The 20,661-nt window shown below is 44.9% G+C and overlaps 1 protein-coding gene across 1 annotated transcript in view; it reads right to left on the reverse strand.

Moving 5' to 3' along the window:
- Positions 1–13,275: 13,275 nt before the first annotated feature.
- Positions 13,276–20,661, reverse strand: part of phf24 (PHD finger protein 24) — a 55,117-nt gene continuing 47,731 nt past the window's right edge. The window contains exons 7-8 of the mRNA XM_043703194.2: positions 17,555–17,656; positions 13,276–16,462 (exon numbers count right to left, since the gene is read on the reverse strand). Of these exons, the coding sequence (XP_043559129.2) occupies positions 16,366–16,462; positions 17,555–17,656 (199 nt within the window). The 3' untranslated portion in view covers positions 13,276–16,365. The remainder of the gene's footprint in view (positions 16,463–17,554; positions 17,657–20,661) is intronic.

Genomic DNA, 20,661 nt, shown 5'->3' on the forward strand with positions numbered 1-20,661 from the left:
TGATTCTGACTCTGCCACTCCCACAGGCAGCGCATTCCATGCCCCCACCACTCTCTGGGTAAAGAACCTACCCCTGACGTCTCCCCTATACCTTCCACCCTTCACCTTAAATTTATGTCCCCTTGTAACACTCTGTTGTACCCGGGGAAAAAGTTTCTGATTGTCTACTCTATCTATTCCCCTGATCATCTTATACACCTCTATCAAGTCACCCCTCATCCTTCGCCGTTCCAATGAGAAAAGGCCTAGCACGCTCAACCTATCCTCGTACGACCTATTCTCCATTCCAGGCAACATCCTGGTAAATCTTCTCTGCACCCTCTCCAAAGCTTCCACATCTTTCCTAAAGTGAGGCGACCAGAACTGCACACAGTACTCCAAATGTGGCCTAACCAAAGTCCTGTAACAGCTGTAACATCACTTCATGACTCTTGAATTCACTCCCTCTGCTAATGACGCTAATACACCATAGGCCTTCCTACAAGCTCTATCCACGTGAGTGGCAACTTTCAAAGATCTATGAACATAGACCCCAAGATCCCTCTGCTCCTCCACCTTACTAAGAACCCTACCGTTAACCCTGTATTCCGCATTCTTATTTGTCCTTCCAAAATGGACAACCTCACACTTGGCAGGGTTGAACTCCATCTGCCACTCCTCAGCCCAGCTCTGCATCATATCTAAGTCCCTTTGCAGCCAACAACAGCCCTCCTCACTATCCACAACTCCACCAATCTTCGTATCATCTGCAGATTTACTGACCCACCCTTCGACTCCCTCTTCCAAGTCATTAATAAAAATTATAAACAGCAGAGGACCCAGAACTGATCCCTGCGGAACTCCACTTGTAACTGGGCTCCAGGCTGAATATTTACCATCTACCACCACTCTCTGACTTCGACCAGTTAGCCAGTTTTCTATTCAACTGGCCAAATTTCCCACTTTCCCATGCCTCCTGACTTTCCGCATAAGCCCACCATGGGGAACCTTATCAAATGCCTTACTAAATTCCATGTATACTACATCCACTGCTCTACCCTCATCCACATGCTTGGTCACCTCCTCAAAGAATTCAATAAGACTTGTAAGGCAAGACCTACCCTTCACAAATCCGTGCTGGCTGTCCCTAATCAAGCAGTGTCTTTCCAGATACTCATAAATCCTATCCTTCAGTACCCTTTCCATTACTTTGCCTACCACTGAAGTAAGACTAACTGGCCTGTAATTCCCGGGGTTATCCCTATTCCCTTTTTTGAACAGGGGCACAACATTCGCCACTCACCAGTCCCCTGGTACCACCCCTGTTGACAGTGAAGACGAAAAGATCATTGCCAACGGCTCTGCAATTTCCTCTCTTGCTTCCCACATAATCCCAGGATATATCCCGTCAGGCCCTGGGGACTTGTCTATCCTCAAGTTATTCAAAATGTCCAACACATCTTCCTTCTTAACAAGTATCTCCTCTAGCTTACCAGTCCATTTCACACTCTCCTCTTCATCAATACGGTCCCTCTCGTTTGTAAATACTGAAGAAACGTACTCATTCAAGACCTCTCCTATCTCTTCCGACTCAATACACAGTCTCCCACGACTGTCCTTGATCGGACCTATCCTTGTTCTCGTCATTCTCATGTTTCTCACATACGCATAAAATGCCTTGGGGTTATCCTTGATCCTATCCGCCAAAGATTTTTCATGCCCTCTCTTAGCTCTCCTAATCCCTTTCTTCAGCTCCCTTCTGGCAATCCTGTATCCCTCCAATGCTCTGTCTGAACCTTGTTTCCTCAACCTTATGTAAGCCCCCTTCTTCCTCTTTACAAGACATTCAACCTCCCTCGTCAACCAAGGTTCCCTCACACGACCATCTCTTTCCTGCCTGACAAGTACATACATATCAAGGACACGTCGTATCTGTTCCTTGAAAAAGTTCCACATTTCCACGACATCCTTCCCTGACAGCCTATGCTCCCAACTTATGGTCCTCAGATCCTGTCTTACAGCATCGTATTTACCCTTCCCCCAATTGTAAAACCTACCCTGTTGCACACACCTATCTCTCTCCATAACCAAGGTGAAAGTCACAGAATTGTGATCACCATCATCAAAATGTTCACCCACTAACAAGCCCATCACTTGTCCCGGTTCATTACCAAGTACCAAATCCAATATGGCCTCCCCTCTGGTCGGGCAATCTACATACTGCGTTAGAAAAGCTTCCTGTACACACTGCGCAAACACCGCCCCATCCAATCTACTTGATCTAAAGAGCTTCCAATCAATGTTTGGGAAGTTGAAATCACCCATGACTTTTGCACCCTGTGGCTTCTGCACCTTTCCAAAATCTGTTTCCCAATCTGTTTCTCTACATCTCTGCTGCTATTGGGGGGTCTATAGTAAACACCCAACAAGGTGACTGCACCTTTCCTATTTCTGACTTCAGCCCATACTACCTCCAAAGGCAGATCCCCCTCGAACTGCCTTTCTGCAGCCGTTATACCATTTCTAATTAGCAACACCACCCCCCCTCCTTTTTTACCACCCTCCCTAATCTTACTGAAACATCTGTAACCAGGAACCTCCAATAACCATTCCTGTCCCTCTTCTACCCACGTTTCCGTGATGGCCACAACATCGTAGTCCCAGGTACCGATCCACGCCTTAAGTTCACCCACCTTATTTCTGATACTCCTTGCATTGAAGTATACACACTTGAGCCCATCTCTGTGTCCGCAAGTACTCCCTGTCAGTGCTACCTTCTCCACAGCCTCCCTACATTCTTGGACATCCTGACAAACAGCTAGCCTACTTGCTGGACTACAAGTCCAGATCCCATCCCCCTGCCAAATTAGTTTCAACCCCCCCGAAGAGTGCTAGCAAACCTACCCCCCAGGATATTGGTGCCCTTCTGGTTCAGGTGCAACCCGTCCTGCTTGTACAGGTCCTACCTTCCCCAGAATGCAGTCCAATTGTCCAAATACCTGAAGCCCTCCCTCCTACACCATCCTTGCAGTCAAGTGTTCAACTGCACTCTTTCCCTATTCCTTGCCTCACTGTCACATGGCACCGTAGAACACACCCACTCAAATATCAATCACTTACCTTCCCGACTAGCTCTGCGCTCCAACTTCACTTCCGCCCAGCTCGTGCCACTCTCTGCTGTGAAAAGACCGTTGGCGTCGAGGTAAGTTCTTAAATATCAATCACTTACCTTCCCGACTAGCTCTGCGCTCCAACTTCACTTCCGCCCAGCTCGCGCCGCTCTCTGCTGTGTTGTAGCTTTCTGTAGTTTTTCTTCATTTAACTAATACCGTTCTCTCTTCCAAAATGAACTTCACATTTTCCCATATCATGCTCCATTTGCCAACCTTCTGCCAACATTGCCTATATATATTCAGTGACTTGGCCTCCACACCCTTCTGTCATAGAGAATTCCACTGGGTCATGACTCTTTGAGTGAAGATATGTTTACTCATCTCAGTCCTAAATGGCCTACCCTTGTCTGCTGAGACTATGACCCCTGGTTCTAAACCCACATGGTAACCCCCAGGATGTTGATACTGCAGGATTCAGTGATGGTAATGACATTGAATCTCAATGGGAGATGGTTAGATTCCTACTAGTTGGAAATGGTAATTGCCTGGCACTTGTGTGCATTTGCAGACAGCACCAATGGGATGGCACAGTGGTTAGTACTGCTGTCTCACAGCACTAGGGACCTGAGTTCAATTCCACCCTTAGGTGATGGTCTGTGAGGAGTTTGCACATTCTCCCCGTGTCTGCATGGGTTTCCTCTGGGTGTCCCAGTTTCCTCCCACAGTCCAAAGTGCAGGTTAGGTGGATTGGCCACGGGAAATTGTCCATGGTGTCTAGGAATGTGCAGGCCAGGTGGATTAGCCATAGGAAAATGCATGGATAGGGTAGGGGCATGGGTCTGTGTGAGATGCTCTTCAGAAGGTTGGTATGGAGTCAATGGGCCGAATAGCCTGCTTCTGCACTGTAAGGATTCAACAAAAAAGAGCAATCACATGCCATGATTGTCTCTGGTTTCGGATTGCAATTCTTGGATAAGAGCATCTGGTTTTGAGCATTCTGGAGTGTTTAGTCTGAATGTGTCGGTTCTTCCTGGAAATACCCAAGCTATTGATTTGCCCAGGAGATTACTGCATGTGCACTTGGCTCATGCCCACTGGGACATGATAATTCGATTGACCTGTGCCCACAGTAGTTTGTCTCCCTCTCTCCCCATCTCTCACTCAATTTGTCTTCTGTACCTCAAAAAGAAATAGAAGCAGGTGGAGGCTATTCAGCCCCTCGAGTCTGTTCTGCCAATCAATAAAATCATAGCTAATCTGGTTGCGGTCTTGACTCTTTTTTTCCTGTCTGTCCCCATAATGTTTGATTTTTGATATACAAGATATCCAAACTTAACTGTGAATATATTCAATGCCTCAGCCTTTGGGGCTCAGAATTTTAAAAATTTCCTTTTGTCAGTACAGATTCAATGGGCCAAAAGGCCTTCTCTGTACTGTATGACTCAGTGAGTCACTACCCTTTGACAAAAGAAATTCCTCCTCATCTCTATCAGGAAAACGAGATCCCTGAATGCTGCTCATGCCCCCCCTACACATTAACAGCACAGAGGCAGAACAAGTGGAGAGTGTCAAGCTCCTGGGAGTGGTCATCCATAAGCTTTTTTGGACTCTTCATGTGGACGCACTGGTTACAAAGGCCCAACAACGTCTCTTCTTCCTCGGACAACTGAGAAAAGTTGGCATGATGCCAAATACCCTTGTCAACTTTTATAGGTGCGCAATCCAGAGCATTCTGTTTGGATGTATCACTACCTGGTATGGCAACTGGTAGATCAGAGACGGTTACAGAGTGGTGAACTTGGTGTGGACAATCACAAAGGCCAACCTCCTGTCTGTAGAATCCATCTACCAGGCCCGCCATCGAGGAAAGGCCGCCAGCACTCTCAAAGATCCATCCCACCCTGGCAATGTTTTTTTACAACCTCTACCATCAGGGAGAAGGTACAGAAGCCTGAGCACGCACTAGCCAGTTTCGAAACAGTTTCTACCCTACTGTTGGTAGAATACTGAATGGACTCTCAAACTCTTAGCATTCACTTGTACTTGTGTTTTTGTTTTTGCCTCTGTTTACCTATTATGAACCTATCTATGTTATTTAACTCTGTGATCTGCCTGTATTGCTCACAGAACAAAGCTTTTCACTGTGCCTCGGTACACGTGACAATAAATTCAATTCAATTTAATTCACCTCTCTCATTCTAGATGCCCCCACATGAGAAAGCATCCTCTTGGCATCCATCCTTTCACTCCCTCTCCCCAAATCTTATTTCACACTCCTTCTCCATCTTTCTCTCTCTCTATCAATTTCTGTAACATTTCCTTTCCTCGATTTCAACCTCCCCCTCTTCTGTAACTCTTTCTCTCTGTTTTCTATCTCATACCATTTTCTTTCCCTCTCAGTCTTTTTCTCTCTTTCACAGGTTTTGAACTGTTGGAATTACATATTGAAGCTGATGTTCACCCTGATGATCTCACTTACATGTTCAGTAAACCACAGATGGGTACTGTTCACACCATGAGAAAATGTTCCTGGTTTAATTAACATATTAATGATAGTTAAGACACACCAGAGCTACTTGAGACAATCAACAGCTACACAAGTGAAATTAGAAATTTAAAGCTGGAGAGAATTCTGCACAGCCTAGCCTCTTTCGAACACCAACCAAATCTACAACCTCGACCATTCAGCACATCAAGTCCACACTGCCTTTCCAAAGAGCATCGCATCCCACTATCCTCTCCCTGCATCTCCTATGGCTAATCCACCTAACCTGCACATCCCCGGACACTATGGGAAATTTAACATGGCCAATCCAACCAACCCACACATCTTTGGACTGTGGCCGGAAACCAGAGAACTTGGTAGAAACCCACATAGACATGGGGAGAATGTGCAAACTCTGCACAGTCAGTCACCGAGGCTAGAATTGAACGCAGGTCCCTGGCACTGTGAAGCAGCAGTGCTAACCACTGAGCCACCATGCTATCCTGAAGATGAATTCAAGATTTATCATGATGAATGAACTCCCTAACTTTAAATAATGTTAATCTTGTTAATGTGGATCCTGCTTTGCGGTTACACCCAAAATGTCGACTTCTCCACCTTCTGATGCTGCCTGGTTTGTGCACTTCATGTCTCACTCTGTCGAAGCACCCTATAATCTGTATGTCCTTGCATACTATGATCTGCCTATACTGTTCACAAACAAAGCTTTTCACTGTACTTAGGTACACGTGACTACAATAAATCAAATTAAATCAAGCCATCTAGAAGGACAAGGCTTCAAGCCACTTACTTTCCGGAGCTGGAAATATATCACTGTTCCTTCACTGTCGCTGGGTCAAAATTCTGGAATTTCCTCCCTAACACCACTGTGGGTGTCCCAACACTAAATGGGCTGCAGTATTTCAGAGAAGGCTAAGAAGGCAGCTCATTTCAAGAAGGCACCTTTTCTAGGGCAATGAGGGATGGGCAATAAATGCTGACCAAATCAATGATGCCCAAATACCATGTAGAAATAAATTAATTACATGGAAAATAATGCCGCCCACAATATTCCAGATGTGGTCTCAGCTGCAAACATCTCAAACTGCAAATTACAACATTTAGTTGCCTTCCTAATTCTGTGTCTGGGTATCTTATAAGGTAATCGGGAAGGAACTGAGGAATGGACTTAGGAGAGCAAAAAGGGGGAATGAAAAAGCTTTAGCCGATAGGATTAAGGAAAACCCCAAAGTGTTCTACACTTATGTGAGGAACAAGAGGATGGCCAGAGTGAGGGTACGGCCAATGAAGGATAGTGGAGGGAAATTGCGCCTGGAGTCAGACAAAGGAGAGGAGGTCTTTAATGAATACTTTACTTCAGTATTCACTACGGAGAGGGACCTTGACATTTCTGAGGACAGCGTGAAACAGACTAATATGCTAGAACAGTTTGATGTTAGGAAGAAGGATGTGCTGAAAATTTTGAAAAACAAAAGGGTAGACAAATCCCCTGGGCCATATGGGATATACCCTAGGGTACGAGAGGAAATGAAGGAAGAGATTGCTGCACCTTTGGCAATAATCTTTTTGTGCTCACAGTCCACTGGAGTAGTGCCAGATGAATGGAGGGTGGCAAATGTTATTCCCTTGTTCAAGAAAGGGAATAGGGATAATCCTTGGAATTACAGACCAGCAAGTCTTACGTCTGTGGTGGGCAAAGTATTGGAGCAGGATTCTGAGAGACAGGATTTAAAATTACTTGGAAAACCATAGATTGATTAGAGATAGTCAGCATGGCTTTATGAGGCGCAGGTCATGCCTCACAAACCTTACTGAATTATTTGAGGATGTGACAAAACACATTGATGAAGATTAAGAAGAGGGTATGGTGTATATGGATTTTATCAAGGTGTTTGATAAGGTTCCCCATGGTAGGCTCATTCAAAACCTAAGCAGGCATGTGATAAAGGGAAACCTGACTGTCTAGACACAGAATTGGCTTGCCCATAGAAGACAGAGGGTCGTGGTAGATGGCAAGTATTCAGCCTGGAGCTCGGTGACCAGTGGTGTTCCGCAGGGATCAGTTCTGGGACCCCTGCTCTTTGGGATTTTTATAAATGACTTGGATGCAGAAATGGAAGGGTGGATTTGTAAGTTTGCTGATGACATGAGGGTTGGTGGAGTTGTGGATAGTGTGGAGGACTGTTGTAGGTTGCAACAGGACACTGACAGGATGCAAGGCTGGGCTGAGAAGTGGCAGATGGAGTTCAACCTGGAAAAGCGTGAAGTGATTAATTTTGGAAGGTGAATTTGAATGCAGAATACAGGGTTAAAGGCAGGATTCTTGGCAGTGTGGAGCAACAAAGGGATCTTGTTGCCACCAAGTTGATAGGCTTGCTAAGAAGGCATATTGTGTGTTGGCTTTCATTAACAGGGGAATGAGTTTAAGAGCTGTAAGGTTATGCTGCAGCTCTACAGAGCCCTGGTTCGACCACAGTTGGAATATTGTGTTCAGTTCTGATCACCTCATTATAGGAAAGATGTGGACGCTTTAGAGAGGATGCAGAGGAATTTACCAGGATGCTGCCTGGACTGGAGGGCATGTCTATGAAGAAAGGTTGACAAAGCTAGGGTTTTTCACACTGGAGTGAAGAAGGATGAGACATGACTTGATAGAGGTGTACAAGATTCTGGATTAGTGGTGCTGGAAGAGCACAGCAGTTCAGGCAGCATCCGAGGAGCAGTAAAATCGACGTTTCAGGCAAAAGCCCTTCATCAGGAATAAATGTGTATAAGATGTTGAGAGGCATAGATAGAGTGGGTAGCCAGAGACTTTTTCCCAGGGCGGAAACGTCTATCACAAGGGGGCATAATTTTAAGGTAATTAGAGGAAGGTTCGGGAAGACGTCAGAGGTAGGTTAATATGCAGAGACTGCTGGGTGAGTGGAATGCACTGCCAGCAGTGGTAGTACAGTCAGATACATTAGAGACTTTTAAGCAACTCTTAGATAAGCACATAGAAGATATTACAATGAAGGGTATGCAGGTTGTCTGATCTTAGAGTAGTCTGACCTTAGAAAAGGCTGGTACAACATTGAAGGCTGAAGGGCCTGTGCTGCGCTGTACTGTTCTATGTTCACCTTGTGATTCATATCCAGCACACCCAGATCCATCTGTAATGTGTAGTTCTACAACCTGCCTCCATTTAAAAGGTAAACTGTTTTTCTTTTCTTCCTGCTAAAGAGGAAAATTTCACATTTTTGCACTTAATTTTCCATTTGCCCAATTTTCCCCACTCACTGAATCTATCTCTACTTCTTTGCAGATTTCTTCTGTCCTCTTCACAACTTACTCTTCAATTTTTCTTTGCATTGTCAGCAAATTTAGCTGTTGTGCTTTTGGTCCATTCACCTGAATCATCAAAATAGCTTGGTTGGGATGATCCAGCACTAAGCACTGTGCACTCTACTGGTTACATCTTGCAAAACTGGTGGTATAGTGGACAGTGAAGAAGGTTATCTAAGAAGACAAAGACATCTTAATCAATTCGGTCAACAGATTAGCAGATGGCATTTAATTTGGATAAATGTGAGGTAACAAATAAGCAAGCAAGCAAGGGCAAGATTAATCCAATTAATGGCAGGGCCCTGGGCAGTGTTGTAGAACAGATAGATTCAGGTACATAATTCTTTGTGAGACATGTAGACAGGGTGGTTAAGGTGTCATTTAACATGCCTGCCTTCATTGCTCAGATCTTTCAGTATAGGAGGTTGTTCAGTAAAGTTCAATAATTCAGTTCAAATAATTCAGTAAGGTTTGTGAGGCATGACCTGCCCCTCACAAAGCCATGCTGACTGACTATCTCTAATCAATCTATGGTTTTCCAAGTAATTTTAAATCCTGTCTCTCAGAATCCTCTCCAATACTTTGCCCACCACAGACGTAAGACTTACTGGTCTGTAATTCCAAGGATTGTCCCTATTCCCTTTCTTGAACAAGGGAATAACATTTGCCACCCTCCATTCATCTGGCACTACTCCAGTGGACTGTGAGCACAAAAAGATTATTGCCAAAGGCGCAGCAATCTCTTATGTTGAGGTTGTTCAGGACGTTGGTGAGACCTCTTCTGGAATACTGTGTACAGTTTTGGTTGCCTGCTATAGGAAGGATATTATTAAACTGGGGAGGGTTCAGAAAATATTTATCTGGATGTTGGCCGGAATGTAAGGTTTGAGTTATATACATAGGCTGGATAGGCTAGGACTTTTTTCACTGGAGCACAGGAGTCTGAGGGGCGACCTTATAGGGGGTTTACAAAATCACGAGGGGCATGCACCTTTTCTGTAGGGTGGAGGAGCTAATTTTACGGTGCAAGGAAAAAGATTTAAAAAGGACACGAGGGGCAATTTATTTTTTACACAAAGAGTGATTTATCTGGGAATGATCTGCCAGAGGAAGTGGTGAATGCAGGTACAGTTACATCATGTAAAAGGCATTTGGATAAGTATATGAATAGGAATGGTTGGGAACGATATAGGTCAAACACAGGAAAGTGGGACATGTCAGAATGAATCAGTTGACTAAAGGGTCTGTTTCTATGCAATATGACTCTATAACTCAAAAAAGGACCCATTCATGCCTACTCTGTTTCCTGTTAACTAGTCAATCTTCCAACTAGCTAACATGTTACCACCTCCACAACAGGCTCTTAATTCTGTTTTCAAGCTTCTCCTGTGACACTTTGTGGAAACTTCCGTGCCTCATTATCCACAATGCTTGTTAATTCCTCAAAGATTTGTGCAGTACCATTTCCCTTTCACAAAACCATGTTGACAGTACCTAACTGAATTATTATTTTCTAAGTTTCATTATTATCAGACACCATCAAGGCAGGTACGGCCTTGGGATTAGTGTAAACACCAATTTTGCTCTGTCGTATTCTGAATCACAGAATTGTTATGGGACAAAATATCTGCACCAGTTCTATTCCCTTGTATCAATCTCCTGTCCTTTCACCATAACCTTGCGCACCACCTCTATCCAAATTATCATTCAATGCGTTCTTGGATACCTCAACTGAACCAGCCTCCGCCACATTTCCAGGCAGCACATTCCAGACCCTAATCATTCGCAGTGTGGAAAAGCTTTTTCTCACACCATCCTTGCCTTTTCTCCCCTCAAATTATTCTTGCTTCTTTTGGACATACTTTAAATCCATGCCCTTTCTTTTTTACTTTTACAAGTATGAATAGCTTCTCTCTATCTATTCTATTCAGCCCCCTCATGATTTTGAAAACCTCTATCAGATCCCCTCTTGGCATCCTTCTTTTCAGAGAGAACAATCCCAGTTTCTTCAATCTATTCTCATCAGTGATGTTTTTCAAACCTGGAACCATTTTTCTAAATCGCTTCTGCACTCTCTCTGATGCATTTACATCTTCTGCAGTACACTGTGGTGCCCACAACTGTACACAATATTCCAGCTGCGATCTAACAACTGGCTTGTACAAATTCAACATCACCTTCTTGCTGTCCCTATTAATAAAACTGAGGACACTATATGCTTTATCAACTGCTCTCTCCATCTGTCTTAGCACCTTCAAAGACCTGAGTACATATACAACCAGCTCCCTCTGCTCTTGCATTCCCTTTAGCATTGTAACCCCCTGTTTTATAGTCTTTCAATGTTCTTCCAAACTAAGTGCATCTCCTCGCACTGCACTACATTGAACCTCATCTGCCACCTGTCCATCCACTCCACCAACTTGTCAGTGTCCTTTTATAATTCTAGTCTCCCCACATGATAACAATTCTCCTAATTTTGCATCATCTGCAAGTTTGAAATTGTTCCCTGCATATGAAGATCCAGATCATGAATGTATTTTAGGAAAAACAAGGGTCCCAATACAAACTCCTGGGGAATTCTGCACTAAATCCTCCTCCAGCCTGAATAATATCCAATGACCTTTACTCTCTGTTTCCTGTCACTTGGACAAATTTGTATCCTCACTGCTACTGTCTCCTTTTATACCACGACCTATTCCTTTCCTCACAAGGAAGTCATGCGATTATATCAAACACCCTCTAGAAATCCATCTATACCACATTACTTGCGTTATCCTCATTGACCCTTTCTGTTACTTCTTCAAAGAATTCCAGGAAGTTAGTTAAACACGATTTCCCCTTTAGAAATCCATGCTATGTCATCTTGATCAACACATCTTTTTCCATGTCAATACTAATACTGAACAGTTATTTCTTGAATAGTTAAACTAATAGCTCTGTCCTTGCTGGGATTATCCTTACAGCCTTTCTTGAACAAGGCTGTAACGTTTGGAATTCTCCAGTCTTCCAGTACCTGTCCTGAGTCCAAGCAAAATGAAAGATTATGGTCAGTGCCTCCACAATTTTTACCATCTGTTCCTTCAAAATCTTTGGGCGTATCTTATCGGGTCCCAATATATTATCAACTTTAAGTGGCAACAATCTGTACAAGACTTCTTCCTTATTAATTTTGAACACTTCTATCACCAACACCCCCCCCCCCACCCCCACCCTACCCCACACTCCCTGCAATTTGTCACCATGGCCTAGGCAGCAGCAGCATCCTTTGTCATAAAAAGAGATAGGAAGTATTCATTTAACACCTCAGCCATGCCCTATGCCACCATGCGTTCAAACACTCACAGGAGAGTGGCAGCATGGGGCTAGATACACAGTAAAGCTGCCTCTACACTGTCCCCATCAAACACTCCCAGGACAGGGACAGCACAGGGGTAGATACAGAGTAAAGCTTCCTCTACACTGTCCCTATCAACCACACCCAGGACAGGGACAGCACAGGGGTTAGATACAGAGTAAAGCTCCCTCTACATTGTCCCCATCAAACACTCCCAGGACAGGGACAGCACGGGGTTAGATACAGAGTAAAGCTTCCTCTACATGTCCCCCATCAAACATTCCCAGGACAGCGACAGCACAGGATTAGATACAGAGTAAAGCTTCATCTACACTGTCCCCCATTAAACACTGCTGAAAATGTGCTGCTGGAACAGCGCAGCAGGTCAGGCAGCATCCAGGGAACAGGAGAATCGACGTTTCGGGCATAAGCCCTTCTTCAGGAATGAGGAAAGTGTGTCCAGCAGGCTAAGATAAAAGGTAGGGAGGAGGGATTTGGGGGAGGGGCGTTGGAAATGCGATAGGTGGAAAGAGGTCAAGGTGAGGGTGATAGGTCAGAGTGGGGTGGGGGTGGAGAGGTCAGGAAGAAGATTGCAGGTTAGGAAGGCGGTGCTGAGTTCGAGGGATTTGACTGAGACAAGGTGGGGGGAGGGGAAATGAGGAAACTGGTGAAATCCGAGTTCATCCCTTGTGGTTGGAGGGTTCCTAGGCGGAAGATGAGGCTCTCTTCCTCCAACCGTCGTGTCCCAGGACAGGGACAGCACGGGGTTAGATACAGAGTAAAGCTTCCTCTACACTGTCCCCATCAAACACTCCCAGGATAGCGTCAGCACTATTGAAAAGACTCCACACTTACAAGAGGAGTATATTTGCACAAAGCAAGTCCTTGAACTCAAAATTCTGTAGTTGTCAGTACATGATGTCATCACAATTCATGATTATCAGTTGAAATCCTTCTTTACAGTGATGGTCGACAGGATCTACATAATAATGACGATAACACAGCAGGGAGCAATGAGGTAAAGGGATATACGCTCTTCTATCACTTTATTCCATCTGAATCCTTTTATGGTTCATACATCAGTAATGTACAGTCATATCACATCAATAGCTTCACCACCCACAGAGGTGATTTAAACAGGAATCAATCAAGCATATGCTGCGCTGTGGAATTGCAAAAGCACGCCTTCACTCCTGTAATTTATATCCTGAGTATTAATCTTTTCAAACACCCTTTTCTCTGCTACATAACTGTAAAAAACCAAAACCTTCTCCATTTATTCATGCCCTATATCCAAATAAATTAAGCCCATTTCCGTGTACTTGATAACCCATTGACCACATCTCATTCTTAACTACACCCATTCACCATAAGATATTGGAGCATAAACTGGCCATCCAGCCCATTGTATCTGTTTCACTATTCAATGAGATTATGGCTGCTATGATAATCCTTAACAGCACTTTCCCGCCTTTTCCCCATTACTCTTGATTCCCTTACCCATTAAAAATCTCTCTAAGCCTTCAATATACTAAATGACCCAGCCCCAACAGCCCTCTGTGGGAAAGAATTCCATAGATTCACTCCCTTCTGGGAGAAGAAACTCCTCCTCATCTCTGTCTTAAATGGGCCCTTATTCTAAGATGATGCCCTCTGGTCGTAGGGTCTCCCATAAGGAGAAACAAACTGTCAATATCTATCCTGTCAAGTCCACCAAGAGTGCTATATTTTAAATGAGATCACCTGTCATTCTTCTACATTCACATGAATACAAATCCAATCTACTCAATCTCTCCTCATAAGAGGGTCCCTCCATCCCTGCTATCAGCCAAGTGAACCTCCTCTAGGTTGCTTCCAATACCAGTATACCTTTCCTTAGATAAGGAGACATTTGCCTTTTCCGTAGGCCTTCTCTCTTTAGATGATAGCTTCTTGTGATTTATGCAGAAGGATCCCCCAAATCCCTCCGTGCTGTTGCTTTCTGCAGTCTTTCTCCGCTTAAATAATATTCATCTCCTCTAATCTTACTGCCAAAGTGCAGAACCTTACATTTCCCCACTTTATACTCCACAGCATAGAAAATTAATTCAGAGTGTGCTTATGACCTTCAGCAGGTCACTGTCCTCCTCAGAAACACCATTTCATTTCTACAAAACCATGGTCCCAATGAACTGCCAACAATATCACCAACCCCACCTCCACCCTGTTATAATATCTCTCAAACATCAGGATATTGCCAGCTCACTGATGCTCCAGAGTCCTTCATGTTTGTGTTCCCCTGTCTCGGACATGTTCTGCAGTCAGTGACACTGTCTTCTATCCAATGACTCGAGATGCTTCCCACTTGTGAAATTCATCACAGCACCCCAGTATTCTGAATGAACTTTGATATCAACAGAATTACCACTTGGTTTTTATACTCTATGTTACATGAGATTAAGTCTCGATCTCAATTGTTTCATTTTTAAGCTTCAACGATCTGTAGTCTGCCATCAATATCCTGCTCCACCCCAGCCATTACCCTCTGTCCTTCCACAGCCTTCCATGGTAATCACAGGGACATGACCACTGTGATCCTCTTATGCTGAATTCCACCTGTCACTATCAAACCCAATTCCCAATTACGCACAGATCCCTTTGATCTTCTGAACATGGCTAAGATAAGATTGAGTCCAACAGCATAACAACTGAGTTCTCCATTACTTCGGGGTCCTCTGTAACTGTTCACTGCTCTTCATGGATTCACAGAGTCACTGCTCGACTCACAAAGTGTCACTAGCATAAGCTATTCAGCTCGAGTTCAGTGGGGCTGAGCTCACATAAACTGCATGATTTGTCACAGATAATTATCACAGAGAATATTACAGAATGTTCCTTAGGAGTCAGAGACAGGGGTAGAGTGTACACATGGCTGTGGGAGGGGGATTGAATGGGGGCATAGGGTCAGTAATGGGGGGGAGGAAAATATATGGGGCTGTGGGAGGGAGATTAAATGGGGATGAGTCGAGTCAGTGATAGGGGTACAGTGTACACAGGGCTGTGGAAGGGAGATTAAATGGGGATGGGTCGAGTCAGTGATAGGGGTAGAGTGTACACAGGGCTGTGGGAGGGGGATTAAATGGGCGGGTAAGGTCAACGTTGGTGGGGGGAGACAGTATACACGGGGCTGTAGGAGGGGGATTTTTAAATGGGGGTGGGTCGAGTCAGTGATAGGGGTAGAGTGTACACAGGGCTGTGGGAGGGGGATTAAATGGGGGGGGTAAGGCCAGTGTTGTGGGGAAGAGAGTGTTCACAGGGCTGTGGGAGGAGGATTAAATGGGGGGGTAAGGTCAGTGTTGGGGGAGGAGAGAGTGTACACGGGGCTGTGGGAGGGGGATTAAATGGGGGGTTAAGGTCAATGATAGGGGGGAAGAGAGTGTACCTGGAGGAACAGAGAAATTGGGACTTTGCTTATGAGTTGGTTTTCATCAATAAATACACTAATATGATGGCTGACTATAAGGGAGAGCGATATCCTGCAGTGGATTAGTGAATATTTAAGCTCAGTCAAATGGCATAGCTTTTCAGTTCCAAACGGCCCATCATGAATTGCTGACATTTACCTCACACGTTGGTCTATCAGACTGCCTGGGCTGTCTTTATGTACATGAATTATAGAGGACCAAATATTTGGGTGAATTCAACACAGCAATGCTTCAGGAGGGTGAGGAACAGGTGTCAACAAGACAGTGCACACCTCTCACTCAATTAGTTACTGATTTCCAGTCTGAGAGCTTGCTGAGGTGGAGACTGGGTTTGCGAGGGAGTAGCGAGTGGGGAAGGAGTCAGGTAGGCAGAGGTTTGAGAAGGTGTGAGCACTGGGGTAGGCAGAGGATTGAGGCAGTTGGGAGAGGGAACAGGAGAGTTTGAAGGGGGTTGGGAGGGAGTGGGAAATTGGTGGTGGGAGGAGTGGGGGTGGGAATGGATTTGGGAGGGTTGGGGAGTGGGGTGGGGATTAAGATTGGGAGGGTATGTGGAAGGGGGTGGGGAGTGGGGTTGGGGAGTTGATATTGGGAGAGGATGAGGAGGATGAAAATGGGCTGTCCACCAATGCCCCTGTCTTCTCAGTATTAGATGGTGGGTCGGAGGTGTATGGCAGCGCTGTTGGGCCGAGCAGCGAGGATGTAGATCGCGTTTTCCCTCAGGAATGTCTTCCAGTCTACGCGCCTGTGAAAGGAAGCAGGACAACTGTCAGGGAAACTGCTCAGGGTCACACACTAAGAATTATTGGTTGGTTTAGACCAGATTCAAAGGAGTCTCTCGTTTACAACAGTATCCATGGTGACAGAACCCACAGCCTGTTGTCACAGAAGGAGATCTGTATAAAAATGTCAAACGGATGACGAGAAAAGATCAGTCAGGAACAGGTGAAGAAGCAGAAAGCCATGATAGAGAGGACTGAAAGGAAGAGCGGGAACTAAGGAAAACAGAGAGGAAGAGGGATATGGAGGAAGACTAAGAAAGAAAAAGGAAAGAGAGAGGGGGAGGGGCAGAGGGGAGGGCAGGAGAATTGGAGAGAGAGTGAGAGAGAGCACGAGAGAGACAGTGCGAGAGCGAGAGGGAGAGAGCAAGAGAGAGAGAGTGAGATACATCAATTGACCCACAGACAGAGAGTTAGTGAGATGGAGATAGAGAGGTCGAGATGTAAAGAAAGAAAAAGAAATTTCAGAACAATATAGAACTGAAAAGAGAAACAAAAAGAAAAGGACTGAGGGGGCAGATGAGAAAGTATGAAGTAGAAAGTAGGAGCTACAGTGACTCAGTAGTTAGCCCTGCTGCCTCACAAAGGAAAGTCCCTAGGTTCAATTCCAGCCTTGGGTGATTGTCTTTATGGAGTTTGTATGTTCTCCCACAGGCTAGGTGGACTAGCCATGGTAAATGCAGGGTTATGGGGATAGGGTGGGGTGCTGGGTCTGATTGGGATACTCTTCGGAGGGCTGGTGCAGACTCCATGACCTGATTGTATGATCAGGACAGCAGAGCTTTTTTTTAAATAGTTATCCAGGAGTGCGTTCCATAAGGTTAATATTGTTTAATAAGAGGTACCCAGCAGTGAATTACAGACTGCAATCTAATCGAGGGTTTCAGGTGATGTATATAGGGAATAACAGATTGCAGACTGGATGATTCCTAAAGAGGTGTTTTTTATCGTTGTAAGTTTTATTTGTTCCCCACTGACTTGAAGGAGGATTCTGACACTCGGGGGTTGGTTTGTTCTGTGTGGTCATTTGGTTTCAGAGACAATGTCTCAGCACTCACCTGTTCTCCTCCTGCTCCCGGCTGAGCAGGGTCTTCTCCTGTGCCCTCCCACGCCCTCTGCTGGCTGGGCTGCTCTCAGAGATGGGCCCAACATGACTAATGCTGTCAACAAGAGAGAGAGAGATGGGTTTTTAACTATTCTAACATTGACACTGGCAACGACAGGGAAATCACCACAGGAATAGATAGAGGACATCTAATCCCTCAACTTCGTGCCATCATCCAGTGAGCTTAGTGCATTTTTTAAAAAAATATTATTCTCATATTTCTGGAGCAGGTGCAACTTGAACCTGGGTGAACTGCTGTGCTCTTCCAGCATCATTGATCCAGAATCTGGTTTCCAGCATCTGCAGTCATTGTTTTTACCTCCTGAATCAGAGTTGGATGCACTACCTTGGTGGCACAAGACCCCCTGACCTGCACACATACGCTATTCTCCTGCCTTTGGGAAATATCAGTCGATATTTTTATCCAGCAACATTTGCCTTGCAATATGCAATTAGCCCAGTCATAACAGGTTTCTGGAAGCCATACCTCAGGTTTGCATTGCCCTTTGAATGAAGAATTGCTGCATGACAACACCCTGAACAGGCTAGGTCTAATATAAACAGCCAGTGCTGGAGACGCTAAGCAGGTCTGGCAAGGTATGTGAAAAAAGACAAAGAGAGAGAGAGCAAGACAGCGACAGCGAGAGAGAAAACGAGAGCGAGAGAGAGAGTTAACATTTTGAATTCAATATTGTTTGAGTAGAGGCAAAGTGATTGTAACACGGTGGCTCAGTGGTTAGCACTGCTGCTTAACAGCACCACCCTCAGGTGATTGCCTGTGTGGGTTTCACACATTTTCCCTGTGTCTGTGTGGATTTCCTCCCACAGTCAAAAGATGTGCAGGATTAGCTGTGGGGTTATGTAGAAGGCTGGGTCTGAGTAGGATGCTTCTTTGGAGGGTTGGTATGTGCTAAATGGCCTCTTTCAGCACAGTAGGAATTCTATGAAAATAGAATACAGTGTTCATGGTCTGAAATCGATGAATGCCTTCACTAGCTGCAATCTTATCAGAGGCAGAGCAGACTCAGGGGACCAAATGACCGATTCATGCTCCTAACTCATGAGCTTGTACATTCTGACAGCATCACTCTAATCTTGACTCTGATCTCCAGCATCTGCAATCCTCACTTCCGCCTGAGAAACAGTGTAGGTCAGCAAGCCCAAGGGGTGATAGGGAAATAGGTCTTGCACCAAGTTTAAGACACGGTTTTAGGTGACTGTATATTTACAGAAGTTAGAATGCATTGGAATAGCCAGCTCTAGAAGTCATGAAGACACGGATGAGATCTTCAGCAGCAGAAGGGCTGGAACAGGTGGTCAGTCTCAGTGATGGCACAACCAGAAGGTCAGAAGGTCATTTCAGGATCCAATGTGGTGGTCATTTAATTGCACACTGCTGCCAGGGAGAGTGAGTGGGCAGCGAGGGAACGGATTTCAGAGCTGGGGATGAAAACAATGCTTCAGTTTTACCAGTACTCGACATTGGATACACTGTCTGATAATTTCGCAACAGTGGAGGAGCTGACAGTGGTGATGGGCAGGTAGAGCTGAGTATCATCAGGGTCAGTGTAAGCATGAATGCTGTGCTTTTCAAATGAAGTCACTGTGGGGCATTGTGTAGATGGCAGACAATTAGAGCAGGACTGTTTGGTAATTCCCTCATGTCATTGATAAATTCACAGTAAAGTGGCAGTGTAATTAGATGTAATTATTCCTTGTGATTATCATGATAATAAGCAAATTAGAAAGGCAGGTAAATTGTGCTAAACAATTACAGACACTTCAGCCCTGAAGTTGATTCCTGGGATGGCTGGGCTGACATATGAAGAGACACTGCATCTATATTCATTGCCATTTAAAAGAATGAGGTGGGGATCTCATAAAAACCCATACCCTGCAATAGGATTAGACAGAGTAAATGCAGTAAACAGGTTCCCAATAACTGGGAAGCCCAGAACCAGGGTCACAGTCTAAGGATTCAGAATAGGCTGTTTAGGACTGAGTTGAGGAGAAATTTCCGCATTCAGAGTGGTGAGCCTATGGAATTCTCTGCCACAGAAGGTTGTGGAGGTCAAAACATTGAATATTTTTGAGAATGAGTTAGATATAGTTCTTAGGGCTAAAGAGATCAAAGGATATGGAGAGAAAGCGGGAACAGAGTACTGAGTTGGATGGTCAGCCATGATCACATTGAATGGCGGAACAGGCTCAAAGGGCCAAATGGCCTACTCCTGCTCCTATTTTCTATCTTCCAATGAACTGAGTGAGATGGACTGCTCACTTGTTTTCTTGGCACTCGCTCAGTTAGCACCAACCTGCATGCTCACAGTATCCATTCTTCCTCTGCCTTACCTTACCAGGCCAGGCTGTACTGTGCCAGACCCTGCTGCGCAGTGCCAGGCCATGCTGGGCCATGCCTGGTAATCTCGGCCTCAACTCCCATAAGACCGTAACATATAGGGGAAGAATTAGGTCATTCAGCCTGTACAGTCTGCTCCACCATTCGATCATGGCCGATATGTTTCTCAACACCATTCTCTTGCTTTCTCCCCATAACCCTTGATCCCCTTACTAAACAAGAGCCTATCTATCTCTGTCTTGGTCTCCACAGCTCTCTGCAGCAAGGAGTACCACAGATTCACCAACACCTGGCTAAAGAAATTCCTCCTCATCTCAATTCTAATAGTTCGCCCCTTCACTCTGAGGCTGTGCCCTCGGGTCCTTGGTTGTTTAAAGCACCTGTCTGATAAACAGATAGGCCGTTGGTTCAGATCTCAGCAGTGCCTGTACCTTACTTTAAAAACCTCTTGTTTAAACTCCCCTCGAATGCCATGCTGTAAATGTGAGGTTACCCATTTTGGTAGGAATAACAGCAAAATGGCCTATTATTTAAATGGTGAAAAATCACAGCATGCTGCTGTGCAGAGGGACCTTGTGGATGAACCATAAAAAGTTGGTCTGCAGGTGCAGCAGATACTTAAGAAGGCAAATGCAATATCGTCCTTCGTTGTTAAAGGGATGAATTTTAAAAACAGGGAGGTGATGCTGAAACTATAGTCT

Source organism: Chiloscyllium plagiosum, unplaced genomic scaffold, assembly GCF_037043375.1.
Source record: "Chiloscyllium plagiosum isolate Xiang-an unplaced genomic scaffold, Cpla_swu_hap1 HiC_scaffold_2, whole genome shotgun sequence".
NCBI lineage: Eukaryota > Metazoa > Chordata > Chondrichthyes > Orectolobiformes > Hemiscylliidae > Chiloscyllium > Chiloscyllium plagiosum.